Source organism: Pelodiscus sinensis, chromosome 3, assembly GCF_052426305.1.
Source record: "Pelodiscus sinensis isolate ZL-2025 chromosome 3, ASM5242630v1, whole genome shotgun sequence".
In the NCBI taxonomy this organism is placed as follows: domain Eukaryota; kingdom Metazoa; phylum Chordata; order Testudines; family Trionychidae; genus Pelodiscus; species Pelodiscus sinensis.
This window is the reverse complement of record NC_143054.1, coordinates 52924602-52951582: the sequence shown is the minus strand read 5'-3', so window position 1 is coordinate 52951582 and position 26981 is coordinate 52924602. Positions and strand designations below refer to the sequence as shown.

Below are 26981 nucleotides of genomic sequence, written 5' to 3'. Positions count from 1 at the left end.
CCGCCTGCAGTCTAGACGCGATCTTTCGAAAGAGGATCTTTCGAAAGTTGCTTTTGAAAGAGCTTCTTTCGAAAGAAGCCTGCAGTCTAGACATAGCCTAAGTAAGAATAGGCTTTTCCCCAAAGATTTCTGCTTAGAGACAATCTCATGCTAATGGGCTCAATCAGGATGAGGGATGGCTAGGCTCATGATACAATCTACAAGATAAACTAATAATGTTACTTTATTTTGCTTTGTTAGATCTTTGTGTGGAACAGCTTCGTAACAAATAAATGTACAGTGGGTTGAGGATAGAGTCAATGCACTTCAAGAGAGCAAAATTAGGAGGAAAATTTACATTCATAAAGTTTCAAAAATCTACAATCTCCATAGAGTGTATATGGGGGGAGAGGGAGTGTTTGGTGTGAGGGTTGGTGTGATGGAAGGCTTCTAAATTTAAATTCCTATATTACCTCATACATTATGGCTACATGGAGAGGATGAAGAATTACTGATTGGCATGTTCCTTGTCAGGTGAATTACCCTATTCTTTCTAGCCTATTCCGGGTAAAGTGTATGTGCTATAGGACAAGGTTGGTAAATAATTACATAAAATACCAGAGCTATATGTACGAAGGGCCTCAGCTCCTGAAATTAGCATTCAGAGTCTGAAGAAGGAATTTCTAAATCAAATTTTCAAAAGGTATCTTTGCATGCAATTGCCCACTGTGTGGCATGATTCAGGTTTTTCATAAATGCAGCTCAGTTTCCAATATGCATAACAAAACCTTACAGCAAACTCTGAGGTCTCATCTATACTATTGTGCTATACTGGCACAGCTGCACTGATGCAGCTGTAACCCTGTAGTGCATCTGGTGAACACATGCTATACCAAAGGGAAAGCACATTCCTGACAACACAATTACTCCACCACAATAAAGGTACATCTAGACTACAAGCCTCTTTCGAAAGAGGCTTTTTTGAAAGAATCTTTTGAAAAAGCCTCTTTCGAAAGAAAGCGTCTAGAATGCAACCTCTTTCGAAAAAGTGAGCCGCTTTTTCGAAAGAGAGCACCCAGGCAGTCTGGATGCACTCTTTCGAAAAAGCCCTTTTTGCTTTCAAGAACGCCTTTTTTCGAAAGAGCACTTTCAAAAAAAGGCATTATTCCTTGTGAAATGATGAGTACCACCGTCGAAAGAAAAGCCGCTTTCTTTCGATTTAATTTCGAAAGAATGCAGCTGTAGTCTGGACGCAAGTGAAGTTTTTTCAAAAAAGCGGCTACTTTTTTCAAAAAAACCCTGCAGTCTAGACACATCCTTAGAGACAGAATACTTTTTCACACCCCTGAACATCATAATTTACATCGATGTTAAGTGGTAGTACAAGTAAGCTCTAAGTCTTCTTAATATTCTGGAACTGACCAATGTAGAACCTCTCGTCAACAGTACAGGATCAATAAACCCTGATCTTGGAACATTTTAACAAACATTGACATATGTTTTATTACCAATGAATTTATGGAGAACTTCATATTATTAGATAAAAATATAGGATTTCTCAGGTACCTAGACACATTTTCAAGGCTGTGGAATGAGGCCAGAGCAAGAGGGATCTGGGGCCCAGGATAAATCAGACCCTGATGGTTTGGGGGCCCTGCTATGCAGCAAATTCTGAGGTGTGGGAAGACCTTGCCAAATTTTGATCTCTTGCCAAATTCTGTTGTTGCTCCTAGAGAATTTCTTTTGAAGGTGTACAGATTACACCACACATAATATATATGTACTAACAACAATTTATATGATGAGACATTTGTGCAATACATACAGAAATATCTTTGGTTATGCTTGATGTTCACATGGCTTTGTGAAAATGATAACAGATGAAGTTTAGGTGTAAAATATATAATAAAATAAACTGAATCAGAAAAATAGCATATTCAAAACATTGAGGGAATCTTAGACCATTTTTCTCAGGATATTGACAGTAAAATTAATATCACTACATAATTAACCACTTTAATTCATGCAGAGTGTTACACCATTTCTAAGGAAAATTCTAAAAATAGTATGTTTACCAAGACAACAGCAGCCGCAGGTCCAACAAATGCATAGAGTAGTCCTCCTTCAAGAGATAGCCAGCAGCTGGAAAGAACATTAGAGGAAAAGAACTAACACAAATTAATAATATCTTTTATACCATGGAAGTGTAATGTGAAGAAATATATATAGTAACTATTCACTTGACATAGGGTTCAATCCTACATGGAGAGCTGTGTAAGCATAGAAAAAGAAGTGAAGTTATGCTGCTGATGCTGTACGCAGTTGATAAATGAGTTCATTATTAGGTCCCATTTTTATATTTCTGTAACTTTTCAAACAAGTTACACTTACACTGAAATTCCTTTTGCATATTTTGAGTCCACAGTTAAATATTTCTGTAAGGTTTTGTAGAATTCTATTTAGACATTTTTCAGTTAACTGAATGACAAAAAAAGATAATTTCCACCTATTAAGATTTTTTTTCCAAAAACTTATGTCCTCTCAGGCAATTCAAAATCTCTTTATTTTAAAATGTTGGACTTATAGTTAAATGCTCATTAAGGTCAAATGCCTATGACATTGTTGAATAAGCTAAATTAAAAACTATCATTCTTCATAAATCTTCACTGGATAATTTGGTAATTAATAGGATAAGGTCGTATGCATTTCACAGACATTAAAAAAGTTATTATATGTTAGATAAGCACTAAGGACCAATTGGTGTCTCTCAAATATTAAAAACATTAAAAAACTAATACTAGATATCTGAAGATTGTTCATGTCTCACATGCTATAGCCTATTACAGGTCCAATAACACAAGGCCTTTCTGTATGGCACTTTCATACAGATTTCCAGATTCATAGGGCTTGCAAAATTGAGTCCTAAACATTTAAGACACTCCAGTGCTGAGCTTAGATATAGAAACACTATCAGCAGCTTCACTTACGAAATAAATGCAGCTGTGTATGTCTGTTTAGAGATTATACATTCATGGAAATGCATGTTTGAGTGTGCGATCACACATACATATGTATATGAGATATATGCAAGTAAATGCATTTATCTGGATCTCTCTCACAAATAAATTCACATAAAGGTATCTTTATCCTCTACCCCTATATTTATTTTCATTTGAAAACTAAATAAATACAAACACATCTTAATGTTACTTTTCTTTTATGGCTGAAGGTAAAAGGTAAAAACATCATTAAATGTAATTGTTTCCCACAGTAAAAACAAAACTGAACTTAGCCAGATGGATCCATTTCTGATATAGACATATAGTGATGTAAAATGTCAATATTTACCAATACAGGCAGGGTTACGTACAAGATAGGGACTATAGGTTTGTTCTTAAGTTGAATTTGTATGTAAGTCGGAACTGGCTCCAGATTCAGCCGCTGCTGCTGAAACGGACCAGGGACTGACTACAGGAAGCTGGAGGCAGAATTGCTCTGCCCCCAGCTTCCTGGAATCAGCCACTGATCAGTTTCAACAGCAGCTGAATCTCAAGCCTGGGACAGAACAGCTGGGCTGCCAGGTAGGTCCCTGCAGGACCAACCCGGCAGCACCCCAGGTGCTCTACCCCAGGGTTCACAACAAAAGCCTGGTCTGCTGGGGAGGGGGAGCACTAGCTGCGCCCCCCCCCCAGCAGACCAGGGACATGGGGAGCGCAGCGGTGGCGGGGTGCTGCGCCTCAGAGGCTTTGCCAGAGCAAAGTCTCAGAGGCGCAGGACTCCGCCGCCTCCCCGGCTTTGTTCCCGGTGTCCCTGGTCTGCTGGAGATGGTCCCCAGCAGACCAGGGACACGCGGAGCAAAGCCGGGGAGGTGGAGGGGTCCCTCTGAGGCTTTGCTCTGGCAAAGCCGGGGAGGCACGGGAACCCGCCACTGCTGCGGCTTTGCTCCCGGTGCCTCTGGTCTGCTGGGGACCGTCTCCAGCAGACCAGGGACACCGGGAGCAAAGCCGCAGCAGAGGCGGAGTTCTGCGCCTCTGAGACTTTGCCAGAGCAAAGCCTCAGAGGCGTGGGACACCTCCATCTCCCCGGCTTTGCTCCAGGTGTCCCTGGTCTGCTGGAGACGGTCCCCAGCAGACCAGGGGCACCCGGAGCAGCTTTTCTCGCCTCGGAGGTCGAGGTGGCGGGACCGCTGCGCTCTGGGCGGTCCCGCTGCCTGCGAGCTCCGGGGCGAGAAAGCCCCGTTCGTAAGTGTGGATCTGACATAAGTCGGAACCATGTAAGTCGGGGACTGCCTGTACTTACCCTCTACCAAAAAACAATGATGAAATATCTCAGATAACATTGTATGGTTACCTTTTCATGGGTCTTTTAAAAAAAGGGGTGTGTAATTTTTTCTGGCTTATAGAACAGTTGAAAGTTGTCCACAAAGTTCTCATTAAAAGCTCTGAAGTATTCCCTGGCTTTTATGACCAGCGTACACTTAAATTGCAATAGAAATCTACTCTCAAATTATTGTCAACCACCTGCACTGGCTCTCCTATCCCCATGCAAGGAATCACAATTGTATTTGTTAGGTGGTCACATCAAAGGTATGACCCAAAAGCAGACTTTTATGAGAATGTTTCCATTGACTTCACTGGGCTTTAGTTTAGACCCTAAGCCTTAGGGTAAAATTTTCAAAATCTCTCAACTGATTGATCTTTCACTATTAAAAAGAACTCCGTTTCCCTCATGTCCTGGAACAGTTGCCACCAGATTTCTTTCTTTCAAAAATTTTTTGTTCTCTTGTGGTTTTCTTTCCTTGTTTCCGCACATAGTTGGAGATTGTATACTGTTTGGTGTGGGAAGCATGCACTCACAACTTCATGGGCGCAGTTCACATATTTTTAAAACTTAGCTGGGTGCTACATTGCTGCCTGTGCTTGCAGTCACATGAATCTAAGCTGCTTCTAATAGACACATTCACTGGCAGTTACCGTGGGCACAAGAAGAGAAGGCAAGCAGGTTTCAAGGAGTTATCAGCTGGTTTGTCCTTAACTTTGGGGTACATATGTATACACTGGGGAGACCAAATCAGGGTCATGCAATTTTCTGCATCCTCTCTGTTCTCTGTTCCATGAACCTCTCAGCTAATGCAAGGAAGACCTATGCAAGCAGGACCTATTCCCCCAATGGAAATCCTTTTACAATCTTAACTATGACTATTAAAGAATTAACATGAATACATAGAGTTATCTGAACTATCCAGTTCTTCAATATATTGAGGATCAAGGGATAAATATAATTTGGAAATCCCTTGCTTTTGAAATAACAAAAATAAATAATGGAGTTTTTCATTTCAGATGTGTAATAGAAATAATTCAGGTTGCTGAGAACTAGAGCTATGTGAAAAATTCAGGCAGAAAGTTAGCTTCACCTGAAATTAACGTGAGTGCCCGGTCTAACCAAGCCGCTTGTATTGTTCCATGGGTCTCAGCTGCTCAGTCTAGCTTCCTCCTACCTACCCAGAGGTGTTTCTTAATTCCTTCTCCTAATCAGTTTCCTCCCTGACAGGTTCTAGGACCTCCCTCTTACCAAAAGATATCTTCATGGGGGACCAGGACTAACTCCCCTGTTTCTATTCATGGCTCTTTCAGTCTGGAAAAGGTCTGCTGGAAATGGCAGCCTACAACCTAGGAATAGCTGGCAACAAGTCTTGTTCCTGTTGCCAACACTAGTGGGAAACAGGGCTCCCAGATTTCTTAATACAGGATAGCTAAAGAACCCACAACGTTACCGTATCAACCATAATTTTGGTGGGATAGGACAGAATTACAACTGTACTGCTTTAGCTACACAGGGCTAAGGGTAAGGAGACACTGCCTATCATTGTTGAGTTCCAGAATGAGCCCTACAGATCCCAATGCCCCTTGTGAAATAGGGATGTTAAGGATAAGCAAATGCTTATTGGATAGTTGAGTCGACTAGTCGATTCCCCTCTTCCCCCACTTCGTCTATCAGCTGATCCCAGGCTCCATGTGGTGTTGCCACTTTGAAATGCCAAGTGGAGCCCAGGATCAGCTGGGAACTTCCCAGCTGATCCTGGGTTCTGTGGAAATGCTGAGTACAGCCCGGGATCCATCCCCAGCTGACCCCTGGCGCCATGTGGTATTTCCACAGAACCCAGGATCAGCTGGGGACTCCCCAGCTGACCCCAGGTTCGGTGAAAATGCCAGGCGGAGTCCGGGGTCAGCTAGGGAATCCCGTCTTGTGCATTTCAAAGGGTAAGTAACCTTGTGGCCCTAGGTTTCATGCAGAGTTCCTCATTCCTCCTTTGAAATGTACAAGAGCCCCCAGTGGGGGCTATTGACTAGTGCCTATTGACTAGTCAAGTAGTCTATGCAAATTTCATCGACTACTCTACTAGTAAATTACTCATTAGTTAACATCCTTAGTGTGAAATGGAAATCGCCTCTCACCCTCGTCTATAGACTAGGGCATTAAGTGGACATTTTGAGTAGCTTTCAAAGACCTGCCTGTGCCCCACACCAGGTCTGATGCTGGATTGGTCAGACAAAAGGAAAATGTTTTTCTAAACATGTTTTGGAAGCCAGGTCCTGACTCCAGTGGTCCATATGCATGTCCTTTTGGGAGCTAGTTTTGTTCTTATGAATGTTTGGAGAGGAGCTGTCAGGCACACAAATACCAGTATATCATTGTATTTAAGGCTATTCCTTAGTGATTTATTTCTCTTAATACTCTGATATTGTCTCTTTTTAAAAGTCCCAAGCATCTCAGCAGGAAGCAGGAAACATGTATTCAGCTGAAGTAACTACTCCCACATGAGTAATCTCAGCGGGCTAAATTCAGTCTACTAACAATGGGCTTCATCCTGCAAAGCACTCAGCATCCCCTGAGACAGTTTGCACCATCAGAGCTCACTGGGCATTGAGTGTACTAAGAAGTTCACAGGTCTGAGTCCAACACTGGACTCTGATTCTCTTTTCATTCATTGTATAGGGGCATTTGGTTTCTAGCAGTGTCCTGCCTATGAATGGACACACAATGGGCCCTTAGACTGTATTGTATAATCTCTAATGTATAATCTCTAATCACTTTTGTTAATCAAAAACATGATTTATCACCACAGACTGACTTACTAGTGAGGTGTTCCATAGCCTTTTGTCTTGGTAAAGCCTATCGATATTGCCACGACTAATGCTGGTAAACCTAGAAAAAAACAGCAATTGTTATTAAGGCTCAGCTAAATACCGGTGTGCTATTGGCTATGAAATGATGAGAGTGAACTACTTTCATCTAAAATGATCAATTTTAGATGGAATGAATCATTTAACAAAGCACTGCTTCTGTTGCAGCTTTTGTTTTTTTCCCAAGCACAAGGGAAGAGCTGGGTTTTCAGCCCAGTATGCATCACTTTCGTGTTGCTAAGTTACCAGTGTATTTGAAATAGTTTAAAGTGAGCTAATAACACAGAGATTCAGTGGCTTTTCAGTGAGGGCCTTTAGTCTGTATTACACTACTTTGCAGAAAAGCTAGTAAAATGAAGCTAAAGCATCATAGTCTAATAGAGTACTTTAACACTGGAATATTCATCAATTCTAACTTGAGCCAGATCAAGAGAATAAAATTATATGGGTGCTTGCAATAAAAAGGGAAATCATCTTATACTGGTTTTCTGTTTAATAAATATGCTATTGATAATCTGTCAGGATTATTCAAATAAATACCAATACACCCACCAGTGTCAATACATAACATTTAATTGTAATGATTCTAACAACATAATTTTTATGGACTTACCCCATCCAAGGCACAAAAAGCGTTTCCTTATGAGCCGTGTCCTAATTTTTCCAGTAACAGCCATATATGACTGCCACGCTTCTGTCAAAACCCAACAGAATGAAGCTAAGAAGAAGAAGTGTAAAAATGCGGTGGTCGTGGTACAGATGCCCTGCAGGGAGCAAAGAAAAGCTCATGCTGAATACTTAGGGACAATCATTTCTCCTTCACAGGGTTGTCATATTCTATTAGCTTGACCTTCAACCCAAACATCACACCTCGATATAGCACATTTCCCACAGAGACTTGGATAAGGTAGAACAGGATGAATCCTGTTCAGAAATACACAGACAGTTTTTATAGAAGCGATTTAAATATAGAATAGAGCAAGGTCTCTTACATCTTTACTTTGCTCACAGAACATTGCAAAAACCACTGCAGTGGTTACTTAGTTATTGAACACTACTATTTCACTATGCTGAACAGAGTGAATGTGGCAATACAAACAAACCTAATTGCCATTTTTAAATGTTTTTTCCCTTCATGCAGACAAATCTTGACTATAAATCTGAACTCCAGGGGGCAGATTAAAGCTTCCTGCTTTATTTGATTTTTCATTTAACTCTTACAGAATATAACACCTCGGGAAGCTTTTGGCATACATGGCCTGACATTTTTTTAGTCGGGTTTAAGCAACATAACCTTAGCAATTATTTTTTGTTATTGTTTTTATGCATGTCACTCATTTGTCATCTGAAAAGTACTCTGAACTCATCTAGCACTCGTTCTGCTCTGTTATTGTAGCCCTTAATTAAACTTGACATTTTGACTCTCATAAGTAAATTTGACTCTCCCTTGGAAGTAAATTATAATCCATCATTTAATGCTTTATTTTAGTATGGCATTCTATATACAGTAGAACCTAGAGTATTAAATGCAATATGTATAATTCTCCAGAAACAAAAACCACATCAATACTATAAATATAAATCATATAAATCTTTATTACATTTTTAAATATAATCAGATTACCCTGCTAAAACAACAGATGTTAGCCACACAAGAACTTAATTTGATGTGGATTTAGAATTTTTTATTACTGTTATTATTATATAGCTATCTAGCATACCTCTAATAAAAAGAAAAATTCTTCTCCAAATGAGTTTACTAATTAAGGCACCAGTTCAACAATACTTAAGCATGGAGATTATGGAAGAGTTAATATTATCCAGGTTTTCAAGTATTTTGCTATATCACGAGTGAAATATATAAACTACAGGTAAGAATGGAAATGATACACCCCTTGATTTTTTTTTTAGTTTGCCTTATATTTTTCAATAACTTCAATTACTTAACTTTACTTCTATATTGTAATTCAATTTGGCTTTTGACCACTCTGATTTTCTAAGTTCCTTACATAAAACAAATTACATTCCTTTAATATATTGCACATATTAATACTGTAGTTCTGTTGCTTCTTCAAGGTTCATTTTTATCTTTACTATTTCTCTCAAATGCCTGGTTCAGTTGATTTTTTTAATCCCCTAATTGCCAACAAAAATTTACATCCATTTCAAGAGTCCAGTAAAGAAATTGATGCATATGTTAATGTTATTAATTCAAAGATGTGAAAAATCATTAACTTTAACTGTGTATCAACTCAGCAATATAGGTATAAATGGTATTTGTTTAGGAACTTTTTAAGTAGTTATCTGTTACTTTTAAAAATTCAAGTTATTCAAAGCAATAAAACACCAAAGGATTGTCAATATATATTAGCCATTGAGAAGCTAAAAAAACTTAAAATATCTGTGAGATTTAAGAGACACTAGAAAAGTTACTTTATTAATGAGTCCAATCTTGTAGCTTTACCTTATCTGAATATTCCCTAGAAGCAATTCTGATTTCACACTTGTTTTCCACTAGTGTAACTCCACTGATTTCAGCAGAGACATTCCAGGTAAATGAGAAAGGAATGAAGCTTTAAAATTATGCAACCATGTATATTCTTTATTTTTAAATGAGTTTGCCATGCTACATTGAAAAAAATTCTTTTGACTCTCATAACATCCATGTGAGAACCATGGAAGCCTTTAGTTGCCACCATGATGTATGTGAAATGAAAAGCTTAGAGAAAAAGAGGTTGACATTTGAGGTTACATTGTAGACTGCTTGTGACCTAAACTCAGACTGAATCACATTGCTGAATTGGAACACAACTGCTCCTGTTTAAAACAACTAAGGTACTTCCATAGAAGCAAATAGCACAATTCCCTCTGACATCAGTGAGTGCTGTGCCCACTATATATACCAGAAAATATCATCGGGCAATAAAAGATACTGTAAACCTGGTCCATATAAAATTATTACATAAAGAACAAAACACTCTTTTTTATTCTGCTACTTCAAAATAAATCACAGGGTAAAGGCATATCATGAAACCTATATGACTAACAATTACAATCGGATGCTGGAACATTTTGTATTGTGGGAATACTGAGAGTCACTGAACCAAACTATAAAACCTGTGGTGGAAACTACTTCAAGGCAGGGAGTGCAACTGCACCCTCAGCACCCCTACTTCCAGCACCAACGATTACAAAGGATAGCCAGTGATCAAAATCTCAATGTATTACCATTAATTCTTAAATTTAGCTTTCCAAAACTATGTGAGCTCAAAAAATCAATCCTAATAGAGCTATAACAACAACATTATTACACTGAGTGGCCAAATAGACAGATGGATTTTCAGGAAGACAAAGAGTAACATCGTGGCCATATAAGCATACCAGAGGCATTAAGATTATGATGAACTAAAGTAATGCACATGTTAAATCCTGGATGTCTGTGCTTTCATTTCCTTTTATGCATTAAAGCACATACGATGTTTTCAAAAATCCTGACATTCTAATTCTAATTTCTATAAAATACATGCCTATATTTTGTCCTGTAAGTTAATTGGGGACAATATTGCAACAGAAAAGTTGTAAACTGTCCTCAATTAGTATTAATCTGATAATATTAATATGCAACATGACTATAAGCTCTCTGGAGTTCCATATAATAAACTAAAAACCTAATGTCATTCACTTAACAAGGGTCTGGATTATTTTTCAGAACACTTACATCCAACCACTCTTATTCCATAGTTACAAGTCAACACCTACAGTATCTGGGTTATGACTATCCTTCCAGCAGCTTTTGCTAATGGTACATCATCTACAGTGTCATTTATACACAACTGCAAAACAAGCCTGTCCTTTTTTTCCCAGATAAAAAAAACCTTAGCCTTGCATTTAATTTCAGAGTTCCTTTAAAAATGTCAATAGAAGGACATAATACCTTTACAAAGTGTTGTGTAGGATTTCTTCCCCCTAATAGTGGTAAATTACTTGGCAGGAAGCATTTTCACAATATAAATTCTTATTAAAATAAAGAACATATAGAGAAATACACAGTAAACAAAATGACAGAAACACAAATTGATTGTATTCCTGTAATATCTGGCTCACATATTTTGAAGTCATACCAGAAAACTTTAATTTTCCTTCCTGTCAATCTTTTTGGGTGCATCTACACTGCACTGTTACCTCGAAATATGCTATGCAATTAGCATTAGGTAAATTGCATAGCTTATTTCGATCTAATTTTGAAATAACCGCTACTCCGAAACATCCCTTAACCCTCATGAAATGAGGTTTCAGGGACGCCGGAATAGCCCGCCCATTATTTCTAAATCTATTGCAAAATAAGTGGAATTCTCAAAAGATGCAGTATAACTATTTCGGGATACTTCCAGAATCCCAAAATAGCACTGCAGTCTAGATAACCTTTTTAAAAACTGAGAAATGTTTGCTGGAGCACAGATTTGCTCCTCAAAGATGTTTTTGTCAATGTAGAAGGTTTCAGAGAAAAAACTGCATATGTAACATAGAATATTATCTACCCTGAAAAAAAAATGAAAACAAAACCCCCACAAAACCCAAAACTTATTACTCTTAGTGTAATCAATTATTCCACATATGAATAATTCATATCAGGGCAAATCCTATTTTCTTTAGTCAAAGTAACTAATCACTGCTAGTGAAATTTTGACTGAGTATGGACTGCAGGGTTTGTCCCAAATTTATACTTGTATTAAAAGAAAGGTAGATGCTAATAATTTTCTGACATAAATATGAACTTCTGAAGCTTTCAACTGGCACACAGCAAACTATAAAGAGAAAATATTGCCTTGTGTTTAAGACATTGGAGTGGGGCTCGGGATATACATGTATTACCCTGGGAAAGTCTGTCAGTTACACATCTCTAAAATGGGAATAACACCACCATTTTTGCCTTTCCTATTTTTACTTTAAATTCATCAGGGAAAATAGCATCTCTTAATATATATGCATAATGGTGCTCCAACTCAGTCACAACCTCTATACACTACTGTAAAAAACTTACTAAGACATGGCAGAGTAACATAATAAATTCTGGAGTAACATTCCCTCACATTTTTGACAATCTTTCAGAGTCTGATATTGCCTCTCAGGAAATGCTCTTTTTAAAAAATGCAAAAATCACTTTATCAGATTTAAAGGATGAAAAATGTACTGGAAGTATAAGGCATGCTGTATTTTTTAAAAATGAAACTATTACTATCTTAAGGTTCTGAGAACTATAAACTGCAGAGAATTATAAGCTTCAGACTTTCTGGATTCTCTTCCAGAATTATGAACAATAATGGTTCAATAAACATGCTTGAAAGAACCCTTGCATTTTAAACCTTCCTTTCGTGGCTTTTGTTGGTTTATAGCACTTTTGATGTCAATCTAGTAAGGAAATTAGATCATATTTCTGAAGATGTTAAAGGCAGGGTTAATGTAGGTATGACAATTCTGTTTCAGTACAATGCTCAATAAGCTTTAAAATAACAGATATAAAATTGTCCTCTTTGGAAGTTTTACAGACAAACTTAGATTTTTGCAAAATTCAAGCAGCTTGCTTTTCAGGGTGAAGTGTAAAATGGCTTAATTTTAGTGAAGTATGTGCCAATATTCATATACCACACTTCATCTCATTTGAGAGTATTGGTGTTGATGTTGTAAAGCAGCGGTCCCCAACGTTTTGGGGCTGCCGGGTGCCTGGGGGCGGGGCCGCTCACAGGCCACGTGACTGGGGGCGGGGCCAAGCATGCGCCGCACGCCCGAAGTCGGCACTGGCATGTGCCGCGATCCTGGGCAGTGGCTGCCCAGGTTCCGCGGGGCCGGGGCGCCGGGGGGCCGGGGCGCCGGGGCCAGCAAGGGCACGCGCGGGGCCCCCGGGGTCAGGGTCGGCACCGGCACACGCGGCGCAGCCGGGGCCGGCCATGCGCCCGGGGCGGCACCTGCCGCATGCCCGGGGGGCGGGGCCAGCCCAGATTGCTCCGCGGGCGCATGTAAAGGGCCTGGCTGGTGCCATGGTGCCCGCATTCACCGGGTTGGGGACCACGGTTGTAAAGAGACATATAATAGGATGGACAGGGCAAGATCCTGGATTACTCATGAGAGTCCATATTTAATAAGCAGGAAGGACATTTCAGTATGTAAGATGGAGGATGCAAAGGCAAGGCCATTGCTACTGTCCAACGCTCTTAGAGTCAGTTGAAATAGCTATAACAAAACCATGGCCTTTGCAAGCAGAGAGAATGTGATAGCTGAAAGGACATCAGCAGCAAGTATGTTCCAATTGCAGGTACAGCTTTAACACCATCTCTTTTCTTTTCTAGAAAATGACAGTTCTAAACGGATGCTAAAAACCCCAAAGCAACCCCAATTTCTGTTTTGGGGATCAAATTTCTCCTCAAGTGGTCCATTACCATAGGCTATGTATAAACTACACCCCTCTGTCAGCAGAGGGATGTAAAGGAAGAACTTTGAAAGCGAAAATGAAGCAGGGATTTAAATATCCTATGCTTCCTTTGCATAATCGTGTCATGGAACTGTTTTGAACAAGTGCCATTTCAAAACTGAAACTGTGGTTTAGACATGTTTTTTTCTACAATGGGGAGCTTTTTTGAAAGATCCTCTACTCCTTATTTTTTGAGGAGTACAGGATCTTGAGGAGTACAGGATCTTTTGAAAAAGCACCCTGTTATTGAAAAAACAGCTTCTAAACCACGGTTTCAGTTTCAAAATGGTGTTTGTTCGAAACAGCACCATGAAGCAATTATGCAAATGAAGTGTGGGATATTTAAATCCTCACTTCATTTTCACTTTCGAAGTGTTTCATTTACATCCCTCCACCAACAGAGGGGTGTAGCTTAGACACACCCATAAAGTGCTGGATCCTAGGATAGCAGGTAACAGCTATTGCCGTGAGTACATGCTCTCAGCCCCAAATATTCTGCGTCCCAGTCATGGAAGCAGTAAAGTGGCCTCCTAGTTGAAAGGCGAATAAGAGAATGTGTTCCTTTTTTTCAGCCGGATAAGGGGCTTTACTCTGAATATTTTCTTTCTCTAAACAACTTGATAGGTCACTGCATCATACTCCCTGTACAGAAGGATTACATTTCTCACAGTGACTTTGAATGCCCTAATTCTTTCTCTGCTTCTTTTCGGCTGGTTTGTGCTTTCAGCCTGCAGGTTGCTTACCTCCACTTCTCATAAAGGGCATCTCACAGACAGTATCATGGTTCCAGCTGGGAGACAAACATTTTCAGTGTCATCTATTAATTTCAGTACTGAGGTATTACCAATTGGTAATTACAATAGGGTCAGCCAAATTTTTGGGTTACCAGGATGATAGCACAGTCACAGTGCTCACTGTGGTCTGCTAAATTATTCTGTTTTTCTAATATCCGGGCTCTTGCTTTTCTCATTTTATCTATCACTCTTCATCTTCTGTCCCAGATTTGTTCATGCAGTTTGAACTCAGAAAGCCTCACTGCAAAATTCTTGCAGTCCCATACATTTTTACAGGAAGAAAGTTTATTTTTTACAGCAGAAGCTTTTTTTTTTTGTCTATTCGAGCTTCTCATCAAGTTCTAAACCCTCATTTTAAAGCATCCATCTTGGAGCACTTATGAAACTTTCACTGATGAGATTCAACTAGTGCTCATAATCCCACAAATTTCACTTGGAAGCTATTTATGCATATCACTTCCCTGTGAATGAGGTGTGCATGATAATTAATCCCATCCACTGACAAAGGAATTCAGTAAGACCTTCTTACACTTGCCCCACTCATGAAGAGCCCCACTCATTATGCTATACACATCCAAGCCAGTAGCAGCAAAGCAAAACAAGGTGATTCCTAGAATGTCTCCCTTTGCACAGAACTCTGGGATATCACGTCTGGAATCGTAGCACTAATGTCGCACACCCCAAAAAAGTAGTATGGACATGAGCATATGCCTGCGCACAGCATATAACCAATGTCCAGCATGGGATCTGTGGTCACTTGCTATGGTTATGGGGTACATGCTCCGTTAGTAGGCAAGTAACTGTGTCAACGTGCATGTGTAGATGACCCCCTTAAAGTGTTCTTTTTGCCCCATGAACGGTTAAACTGTGATTTGGTGCTATATGGTGGTTCTTTGGCCTCACTTATATCTCTTAAGAGCCAACCCTGGTATGAATCCAGACTAATCCCCCTCTCTGTCAGAGAATCTCTGTCAGAGTCTTCTCCAGACCCTTATAAAATACTAGAGGAATTACCTGGTTCCTTCAGGACAAGGTGCTGGCAGTGTAGGGGGTGCAGGACTCACGGCAGGGTTTGGTGATGCGGGGAGTGCAGGCGGTGGTGGTTGGGTAGTGCCAGAGTGAGGGTTGGGATAAGGAGGGGCAGGGATCTCATTCAGCACTGGCCAGCAGGGCGTTTTCTGTCCCCTCAGCCAGCAGCGACATTTTTATCCTCCCCCAAGGCCTCCAGGCTCTACAAGCCTTTTTTCTACAAGACCCCACCACCAACCTCCCCAGCTGCCAGAGGCCTTTTCTCTCCCCCAACCCTGGCTCTGCGGCCAAGGGTCAGGAGGGAAGGAAATGGTTTGGGGAAGGGGGGCTACTTATCCAGTTTTCTGGCAGGCAAAATGGCAGAGCCCCAGCCCTGCTGTCTACTCCCTTGGTGGTACGACTGCCCCCAGTAAACACTCTGCAGGATAGCTCTCCGTTGTGGGCTCACTGCCCCCCAGTGGCCACTCTTATATCCTACCCCTCTGAACCGCAGCCCCTCCCTTTGCATGTTATAGAAAACTGTCCTTTTCCTGGGGCTTTCAGTTGTCCTTTAAGTTAGGAGAAGAGGAATCTGCATACTAAATTTGGTGGCCCTAGCTCGTAGAGTTTAGGAGGAGTTCTTGAACAAATGGACTCAGAAAGACACACACTAAGGTAAAGATAGCGATAGAGACATGAAGATAGATAATGGACAACTTTGCTCCACAAACTGGATGTGAGATCAATGCTCATTTATTACTCAGATAGGACCAGCTATTTCCAGAAGTCAAACAGTTTTTTTGTTTTGCATTTGGAAAACATTTCTAGTTTTGTTTCTCATTACAGAGTGTCCAGCTAAGTTATTCATGATATTCAGAACTACTATTTACAGGCAGGGATTCAGGTCAGCAAGTACTTTAAATCCAACTCCCCGTGGTCTGAGACACCTTCAATATCATGGAAGCATCATATTCCATCTCAGATCTATAGCATATTACCCAGTATTGATCTCTTTATGCCAAGTTTACAGCAAATTGGAAGACATGCTGAGAAAAGTTGTCGTACAGTCCCCCTTTGTTTATACTCTTTTCAGCTTTTCTCCCAGTATAGATTGCCACTGCTGACTTATATTCAATTATGGAGAGCTTATGCAGGTGACATAATGGAAGAGAAAAGTGGGGAGAGTAGACTGCAGACCAATAACTCTGATCCTTCCTTCCTTCGTTCCCCTTGACAGTATGGATACGTCTAGACTGCAGGGGTTTTCTGGAATACCAGAGGTATCCTGGAAAAACTTGGCTGCATCCAGGGAATGTGTTTGCTCTTCCACTTTTTTTTGCGGAAAAGCAATCAGAAAAAGCTACGCAAATTGTGGAGCGCTATTTGCGTAGCTTTTTCTGAAAAAAGGCTATAGTGTGGACCTAGCCTCAGATAGGAAGTAAGGGAGGCGGATTCTGCAACTCCAACTCACTAAAGTCAACAGGAAGACTCCCATTGACTTCAATGGGCTTTGAATCAGGCCCTATAACCATAGTATAGATGATGAGAGGTGCATAAATGATGGCCCATGGCCTCCCCTTAGCCTAACTGTTTCCAATATTTCAGGAGTATCCATGGCAAGGCCACAGGGTTACATAAACCATTCCTATCCACTTTATGAATAATTTGTTTCACAAATATGGCTTCCATAGGACACATAATGAACTTTGCTCTGTTACTTTTGGCACCAGTTTTTTATACTTTAGACATGGGAAATGTCAAACCTGTCAAGACAAACCAACTTACAGAGCATCTTAACTCTGTTCTTACACGAGCATGTATGTTTCAAAGTGTATGCAGTACAGAGGAGTATACTTTTAGGGAGAACTGAGAAAAACAACAACTTCCACAGCTTGAAAGTGTAAACATGAATGCGAATGCCAGTTTTTAAAATATCTTTCTGCCTACGTACACACACACAAAGGTGTATCTTGCATTGTGACAGTGACGCTATCACTAACGCACAGATGATGCTTATTATTAACACTTTTATTTTTAGTTTCTTGATAACTTTGCTCAGAAAAAAATACCTTTTCGTGCTGAAATGACTCATTCTTGATCTGAGCACAAAGGTGAACACTGCAGGGATATTTCATAAAATCAGTTCATCGTGTGTGAATTATCTAAGCATGAGAAATAATTTTAAAATATTTAGTTTGTGTGGCTCTAAGCCAGAAAATGACTCTGCCAAATGGCTGTGTGGAATTTTCATGTTTACCATGTCTTTAAGATTCCTAGCTCATTTCTGAAGTAAAAAAAGATTAGTTTTTGAACTGACAGCCATGCAAAATCAATCCAGGCTCAGCAAGTCAAGCTGAATTCTTACCTTCTCACACATGACTGAAGGCTAATATTATTGCACAGGTGTTTCTAAAGGCATAATCTGAAGACATTGGGGCCTCACTGGCATAATTTGAAAGCATAATTTGGCCTGCAGAATCTTTGTTTCTGATTATGAGTCATGAGAAAGGAAACAACTTAGATTGACTGTCAGGATCAGTTTTCTGGGTTGGCAGTTAAAAACAATTATTTTCACTTAGAATCTGAGCCAATTAAGCTGGAAAACTTTGATGCACAATACATGGAATTCCACAATGTTATTTGCACAGTTGCTTTGCAAGGCAGGTTTGCATTTGAAGGAATTTTTCAAATGCTTTTTTGATGCTTAGAAAATCACAAATTAGTTTTTTTTTTTGAAACTTTGTGCATAAGCTATGCCAGATGCAAGCATGAATGCTCGTGAGGTTGGAAGATATCTTAAAGTGAAGCTTTGTAATTGAATAATGAAGCAAGAGCTTTTCTGACAACATTATATTGGACATGTGCTGTACATTAGTTTTAAATAATTTCATACAGAAACATCAGGTTCCGGTGCTCCCCGCAAATATTCATAGGTAGAAATATTTGAACATATTATTATGCTCTCACATACAAAATATGAGAGAAGAAAGTGGGACACTGTAGAAAATAATAAATTAGAGTCGTGAATAAGCAATACTGGCGAGTGTTTCTAGAATTCTAAATCTTCCTAAGCGTCTTCGTTTAAAAATTCATTGTGGGGGCAGTGAGCCAGTATTGATAGTGAGGGGGTAGCTGAGCTAAGCACAGTGGTGATGAGTCAGCAATCACTGCAGCTAAGGAAGAAAGAGCACAGGTTAAAGAGTAGTTCAACAGGAGTTCCCTAGGAAGTTCTAAGAGAAGATGGCAGAAGTGTCTGGGTCCCAACAAATCCAAACAACAGAAGCAGTTCCCTTGAAGAAATCGTAATACAAGATGGGACGGAGGTAATCAGATGTGTGAGACTCTCATTTCCTGAAGGAGGAACAAAGGGGAATGTTTGCATCCACTCAAAGCCTATTTTCTGTCTGGAGGAGAAAGAGTCTAAGAGAAATCAAGGTAGGGTGGGTAGAGAATGTTGCTATGTGTTGCTCATCACTGCATTATGAAAGAAAACTATTCTTAGTGTATCTTTTGTGTCTCAAATAAAATGATTTTTCTTTCTGAAAATATGCTATCAGAAATTTCCTCTCTTTCATAATAAACAAAGTCATTTATTTGCCCTATTGTCAAATTTGATCTTAGTCTCAAATGTAGAAATTGTAGCAATTTTAGGGAGCTTCCACAGCATTCAAAAAGATGTCTGCAAGGAAAAGTTCAACAACATAGCCTAGAGTTGATTTGCACTTAGTTTGACTGTGCTGATTATAACCCAACCATATGAAAACATTCCATCTTTCTGTCCAAGGTACTGGTCTCAGCATTCAGCTGTAATAATTCCATTTCTTTCTAATATTGATTAAACCATGTCAAAGCAGTAGCAATGCAATTTTATTGCCTTGCTATCCACCATGGTATAAGATTATAATACTGTACTGATTAAATTGCTCAATACAATACTACTAAAATATGCTTATAAACATTTGTGAGTGTGAACAGGAACTGTCACAGTGTTTCTTAAACTTTTTAAGACTGAGGAACACCAAACAATAATTTTTTTTATGAGAAACACCAAGGATTTTTTGTTGAGAAAAAAAGGTGCTTGTCTCTTTAAGGGTGGCCATTTTGAATTCTGTTGTTCTCCGTGGCACATCTCTGACCACCTCATAATACATAGCCCACATTTTCACATACATATATTTGAAGCATAACATGTCACAATGAGTTATTGGTTAGCGTTTAGGGCAGGGCTACTCAACACATGGCCTGGTGGCTGCATGCAGCCCACAGCCCATTTATTTGTGGCCCGCGGTGTGGTTTGGGTTTATGCGGGGCTCAGCATGTGGGCTGTGGGTGGGATCCTTTGAACATGGCCTCCACTGGGAACACACTACACAACAGCGAGTCAATATAATGGTCTTCTGTGGTATGTATTTTACTAGTTAAATTCCTGGACTGTCATTGCTCATTAAAAGTGCTGACATATGGGTGGAAATCAGGTAAATATTGCATTTTATTAATTTCAGCAGAACTGACTTAAATGGGGCCTAGTCTTGCCTTAATCTTTGTATTCATGCTCGTCAGAATGAAATAAACTATTTGCATATATATGCAACCACACTTAAGTTGCAGACCTCTGCATGTGCTGTGAGTATCATTATGGCCCCCGGGGCTTCCAAAGTTGAGCAGCGCTGGTCTAAGATCTTTAGTTTCATTTTCCATTGCTCCAGAAGTGTGCAAGAGCCTCAAAGTGCCACTGTATCATCAAAGAGGTGAGCGTAAGAATGAGAATAAAAGGGTTTTTTTGCATTAGCCTTCATACCCCTATGATATTGTTGAAACTTCAATACTTCACAGAGAAGGAAGATTCATCTTTAATGTACACATCAGCACACAGAGAATCAGAGAAAAAAAGGGTTAATAATCAGTATAAGAAGCCTAAGCAACTCTGAACTCAAGCATTACTTCAGAAGGCAAAAAGTGAGTCAATCCACATACTTCAGTAGCAATATACAAGCCAACAGAGATATCTGGAAGGAAATAATACCAATAAACTGGTGAGGCAGCAGCTGTGTTCTCCAGCTTAAACAAGATTTGTTCATTGAAAATCCACAATTTAAAGACCAAGCTGCTAATCTCCAACTCCAAATTTTATTTCCACTTCTACATATGGGTGCAAAAGCTGCAAGCCATCAAAGGTAGAGACAGATGTCTGTGTGCCTTTGAAAGCAAAATGCTTTCAGGGAAACGGTATTCAATAAAATGAATTTGAAATAAAGCCTGATATTCTTCAGAGTTCCACAACTCCTTGTCCCTAAAACAGCTACAAAAGATGATGGAATTTTTGGTATATGTATTAAGAATGAAGCCAGGGTGTCTGCTGGGGCAGGCAAGCCACTTGGCAGCTGGAGTACTACACAAACAGGGCTGACTAAAAGAATTGCTCCATCAAACATTACTCTAAGAGAAAGAACTTATGGAACTAAGCAACACACAAAAAGTATCCCAGAACAGAAAGGAATGGGCTTGTTCAAACCCAAAGCAACATCTGATCACACAGGAAGAATTCAGAATCACATTTCTGTATGGAAATCTGGGAGAAGAGTAGCACTTCCCTTGCTCCAGCTCCTTTCTTTCTCCACCCTGCTCCAATTAACACTATATTTGGATCTTCCTTATTACTGAGCCCCAGCAAAATAAGGTCAAGAATAAGGGAACTCACTCTTTCCCCATGCAGTCTCTGGGGAAGAGCTGTGCCATTATAGATATTTATGTAGCATTGATACTATAGGTAGGTGTATAATAGAAGCCTATGAAGACAGGGTCACGTTCCAGAGAGTTTACATACCTAAATATATGCTAACTATATTCTCTCCACAAAAACCCCTAACATTAAGATGCAGCCCAGGAGTCTCTCTGCTACCCCTTTTTCCAGGTGGGTTCCTGGCCTCACTACTAAGGATGCTTGCTATGGAGAACACGAAAGGTTGTAGAGCTCTCCCTTGACTATGGTTACTGGCAGGGTAAAGGCCATGTCGCCCTTCTAACAGTCGGATATTCCAAGGAGAGGGAAGATCAAAAGCATAGCTACACAGTCATAATGGAGAAACACATGTCTATTTCCAAGGAACAGACATGTGAGTATCAACAACAGGGAGACAGGGTACAACTTATACAATTCCTTTCTTAAAATTATTTTATTTTTGTGATCCATGTATTTTTCATATGGAGCAAGAGGACATTCTCCTACAGATGATACTTTACCTCCATTTAGGCTTTTTATCTTCTTTTGGATTCACAGTAGAGCACTTGCTATTTGCATATTCATGGGAAAGAGATAAATTCTTAATAGGAAAGTTTAATTTCCTAATGAGATCACGGTGTGAATGGAATATATGTCCCCTGTACTCGGCCTTTCAATAACCACCAAAGACAGAAGGTATTTAAATAAAATTAAATCATCATTGCTTCAAATTTAGAGTATCGATTTGTGTCTGATATGTGTCTGATTTAGACCGTAATCTCCTTGAGGAAGGAACCATTTCTTCCTCTGTCTTTGTACAGAACCGAGCAATCCAGCGACACTCAATAAATAAATAATACCATAATAAACATAGGAGATGCTTCACTAACAACTTAATTTCAACGTATTGTCTTCCCCAGGAGAGATTTAAAAAGCTTTGTGAAAATTCACATTTCCACTGAAGTCCAGGCACAGGTAAAGCAAGCATCTTTCTTGAAGGCTGCACAAATAAGCTAAGTTTACAAAACTACTAAATTAGCTCTACAACATATGTCAAAATAAGCAGTGAATGTTCAGTAGGTACTTTCCTGAATCTATTATTGCTTAATAAATTACTCATTTGTTTTTGACTGCCTCTTCTCATTGATTCAAGCTCTGCTTAGCTTTAAGTATGCTGTTGTTTCCTGGCTCTGACGTTCATTAATATTGCCTTCTCAATCTATGCTAGGCACACAGTTTCCTGGAGATAAATTGTTTTCAACCCTTCAAAGTGTTAACACTAGAACAGATTTATTGTTAGTCCTTGTTACTAATTGTTTTAGAACTAGGATTGCAGAAACTTGGTGAGGCTGATGTTCTGCTGCTTCTCTCTCTCTATCTCCCTTCTATAATTAACCTGGCTATTCTAAGATACTACATATTTTGTATCCAGATTCTTGACTATTTTATTTTACATTTGATTGGCCAGTTATATGATGGGTTTTCAGATGTAGCATATCTTTGGGTGGTATAATTATTGAGAATGAATTTATTTTATATTATATTTATGCTTATGACATTCAAACCAGTTAAACAATTTAAACTCAATAATCAAATCTGCAACCTATCCTGGAAAACAATCTCTCACTCTCACAAGCTTTGGGAGACAGGCCAATTCCCTAGGAGCCATACACCACACCTCAGATACACTCACCCAGGAACCTATCCTTGAAACAAACCCATTGCCAACTCTTTCCACATATCTGTACAAGCGATACCATCACAGGACCTAACCACATAAGCCATACTAATGAGGAGCTCATACAACTGCACATCCTCTAACGTAGTATATGTCATCATGTGGCAGCAATCTCCCTCTGTCACGTATACTGGCCAAACTGAACTGTCTCTGTGACAAAGTATAAATGGACACAAACCAGACATCAGGACTGGTAACACACATAAATCTATAGGGGAACATTGTAACCTACCTGGTCACTCAGTCATGGATGTAAAAGTAGCCATTCTTCTACAAAGAAATTTCACCACCCAGTTATAGGGAAAGACTTCAGAACTGGAATTCATCTACAAATTTGACAGTTATCATGGGCTTGAATGAAGACATGAAATGGTTAATGCACTACAAAGCCAATTTCCCTTGCCTTTGACATTTGCATTTCCATACCAAAAGCTATGAATGGGACACATCCAGGCCACTTAATTAGCTTCATTAACACAGGTCCTACAAATGACAGGTACTTTTTTTGCTGTTATATATATCTATATATATAACATATATATATCTTGAATTCTGTTAGTTCCACTCCAACTCATTTGCTGAAGTGGGTCTTACCCACAGAAGTTCATGATACTATATATATATATTTGCTAGTCTCTTGGGGTATGTCTACACAGTAAAGTTATTTCAAAATAATAACTGTTATTTTGAAATAACTGTACTAGTGTCTACACAAGCCAACCTCTATTTTGAAATTAATTCAAAATAGCAGAGGGCTTATTTTGAAATTGGTAAACCTCATTCCATGGGTAATAGCACCTATTTCAAAATTGCTATAAGCGCTGTGTAGATGCTTATTTCGAAAAAGGGTGCCTCCAGCCCTTCCCAGAGTGCCCTGCTGGCCACTCTGGCCCCAACCAGGAAAACTCCTCTCCTCCCCCTGCTCCTCAGTACCCTTAAAGGGGTAGAGTCTGGCCATAGTGTCTGTGCCAACTCCAGGCCTGCCAGCCCAGAGCCAGCAGTCGCTGCCCCGATCCAGTGGCTCCAGCATAAGCCTGGCAGCCAGTGCCAGACAGCCCTCCACTGCTCCCCAGAACCAGTCTGCCAGCTCCCAGGAGCCTGCCAGAGGCCAGAAAAGGCAGGCTCCTGCCTGGTCCAGTGCAGAGATCAGGGACCTCATTGAGGTTTGGGGGGAGGCCTGCAATGTTGATGATCTCCACACTAGATGGAGGAATGTAGCCATCTACCGCCGTATGGCTGCCAGCCTGGCCACCAAAGGCCACATGCGAACCCAGGAGGAGGTTTGCATGAAAACCAAGGAGCTGTGGCAGGTGTCTGCCAGGGCCACAGGGGACAGCTCCCAACCAAGGGCAGACTCAGACACCTATTTTGATGCCCTGAACTGCATCCTTGGGGGTGGGACGGTCCATGCCCCCCCAGGTGGTCATTGACCCTGTGGCAGAGGGACCTGACCAGGGCATGGAGGAGGAGGAGGAGGATGGCCAGGAGCCACAGGAGCCTGGAGGGAGTATGCCACGCAGCCAGGGCCCCCGCGCCATCCCAGCGAGCATGCTGCTGGTGTTGTCTGAGGCTGGGGAAGCAACAAAATGTGCAATAACTGTCCCCTTATGCGTGGTGGGAGGGGAGGGAGACCAGGGACTGCTTGTGTGGTCCTTGCTGGCCACGGTTCACACAGGAACAGATGCATGTGCTGTGCCACCCCTGGGCACGTGGCACAAGCTGGCTGCCACACAGGGGCCTGTTACCCACACGCGTGTATTCATGAAGGCACATGACGTGCTTCTGACCCCAGGTTTACCTCTCTCCAACCCTAAGCCCTGAGCTTCTCCTCCCCCTTCCTCCCCTTTAGTCCTCCTCCGGGTGGAAGCTTTCCCGCAGGGCCTCCCAGATATGGACAGCCCACTGTTGGGACTCCCAGCTGGCTGCCATGTGGGGCTGTGTGTACAGGCTGGCCAAGTGCTCAGCCTCTGCCATCCAGACTGACAGGAAAGCCTCCCCCTTCCTCTCGTACAAATTGTGAAGCACACAGCATGCTGCCACCATGTGCAGAATATTCTGCTCGGAGAGGTCCAGGCAGCTGAGGGGGCATCTAAAATGGCTGGAGGCCCCTTCTACCATGATGCGGGCCCTGCCGAGCCTGGCATTAAATGCCTGTCCCATGTAGGTCTTCATGAGGTAGGATTGTAGGGGATAGGTCACATCCCCCACCAGGCACACAGGCATGTCCACATCCCTGACCCTGATTTAGGTAGGGAAACAAAGTCCCAGCGAGCAGCCTCTGGCAAATGGAGGAGTTGCGGTACACACGTGCGGTGTGTGCTTTGCCGGACCACCCTACACTGATGTCCACAAAGTGGCCCTGGTGGTCAGACACAGCCTGCAGGATGAAGGAACAGTATCCCTTAGGGTATGTCTACACTAAGCTAATTCGAATTAGCGCATCTAGACTTAAAAACTAGTTCGAATTAGTGTTTTGCTAATTCAAACTAGCATGTCCACATTAAGTGGACCATGAACCGGGGTTAACGATGGCCGGAAGCAGTGCCAGCAGGGCATCAGATGATGGAACTCCTTGCTGCAGGAGGCTGTGAAGGCTAGAACTAGAACACAGTTTAAAGAGAAGTGAGATAAAGTGATGGAGGTTGGGTCCATGGAGTGGTATTAGCCAGGGGGTAGGAGTGGTGTCCCTGCCCAAAGTTTGTGGCAGGTTGGAGAGGGATGGAACGAGACAAATGGCTTGGTCACTGTCTTTGGTCCATCCCCTCCAGGGTCCCTAGGGTTGGCCGCTGTCGGCAGACAGGCTACTGGGCTAGATGGACCTTTGGTCTGACCCAGTAGGGCCATTGTAAGCTCATGGCTCAGGGTCGGGGTTCTCAGTGGACCACCTTGATTTACATGCACACCTGCTCCTGGGTGGCCAGGCTGGCAGTTCTCCTGCCCTAGACGGCCACCTTCCTGTGCCTAGTGTGGAGGTCTTGGATGAGGTCCACGATGTCCGCACTAGACCAGGCGGGTGCCCGCCTCTTGCGGTCCTGGGCAAGCTCCCGGGAGCCGCCAGCCTGGTCCCGGGAAGAGGGGGAGGGCTGGGGGGCATCGGGTGGCTGGCTCGAGCCGTGCCAGGTGCAGGGTCTGCTAGCTGGGTGCTGGCAGGCTTGCACCTGGCACGGGCACCGTAGCCAGCCCGTGCCCCTTTAAGGGGTCCGGGGCCGGGAGGGGGCCACCAGGGAAAGCTGGGGAGGGCTAGCCTCCCACTAGTTCGAATTAAGGGGCTACACACCCCTTAATTCGAACTAGTAAGTTCGAACTAGGCTTAGTCCTCGTAGAATGAGGTTTACCTAGTTCGAACTAAGCGCTCCGCTAGTTCGAATTAAGTTCGAACTAGCGGAGCGCTTGTGTAGCACCTATCAAAGTTAATTCAAACTAACGTCCATTAGTTCGAATTAACTTTGTAGTGTAGACATACCCTTGCAGTTGATATAGAGGGAGGCCTGGTATTCTAGAGCATGGATGGGGATATGCGTCCCGTCTATAGCGCCCCCCCCACAGTTGGGGAAGCCCAGGGCGCCAAACCCTCAATGACTGCGTTGACATTGGCAAGGAGGATGACTCTGCAAAGCAGCACTCTATAGATGGCCTTGACCACCTGCAGGGGGACACACAAAACAGAGAGTCACTGAGGTGCCAGGATGGCTGAGAGTGCTCCTTCTCCGCCACTGCCCCGTGCCCCCATTTCCTAGGAGTAACCCCCCCTGCAATCCTGGCCACCGGGGGCAGTCCTTAGTGTGAGAGGGACAGAATAAACCCTCCCATGGAGGGGGACATGCACCACCTCCCCGCCTTTTCCCAAGGCAGCCCATCCCCTCCTTATACCTCTCCTCCTGTCACAGTGGCTGGAGATTGCCATACCTGCATACTGCTCCAACAGTGGCTCTCCCCACGCCAAACTGGTTCCCCACGGATCGGTAGCTATCTGGCATGGAGCACTTCCAGGGAGCAATGGCCACATGCTTCTGGAGGGGAATAGCAGGCCTCATGTGCGTGTCCCGTCACTGCAGATCAGGGGCAAGCCACTCGCAGAGCTCCATGAAGGTGC

At 41.7% G+C, this 26981-nt stretch overlaps 1 protein-coding gene across 4 annotated transcripts in view; it reads right to left on the bottom strand.

Moving 5' to 3' along the window:
- Positions 1-26981, bottom strand: part of ADGRB3 (adhesion G protein-coupled receptor B3) — a 649111-nt gene that overhangs the window by 50374 nt on the left and 571756 nt on the right. For all 4 annotated transcript variants that reach the window (XM_075923698.2, XM_014575580.4, XM_089777101.1 and 1 more), the window contains 3 exons: positions 7777-7927; positions 7116-7185; positions 2055-2121 (listed from right to left, as the gene is read on the bottom strand). In XM_075923698.2, the coding sequence (XP_075779813.2) occupies positions 2055-2121; positions 7116-7185; positions 7777-7927 (288 nt within the window). The remainder of the gene's footprint in view (positions 1-2054; positions 2122-7115; positions 7186-7776; positions 7928-26981) is intronic.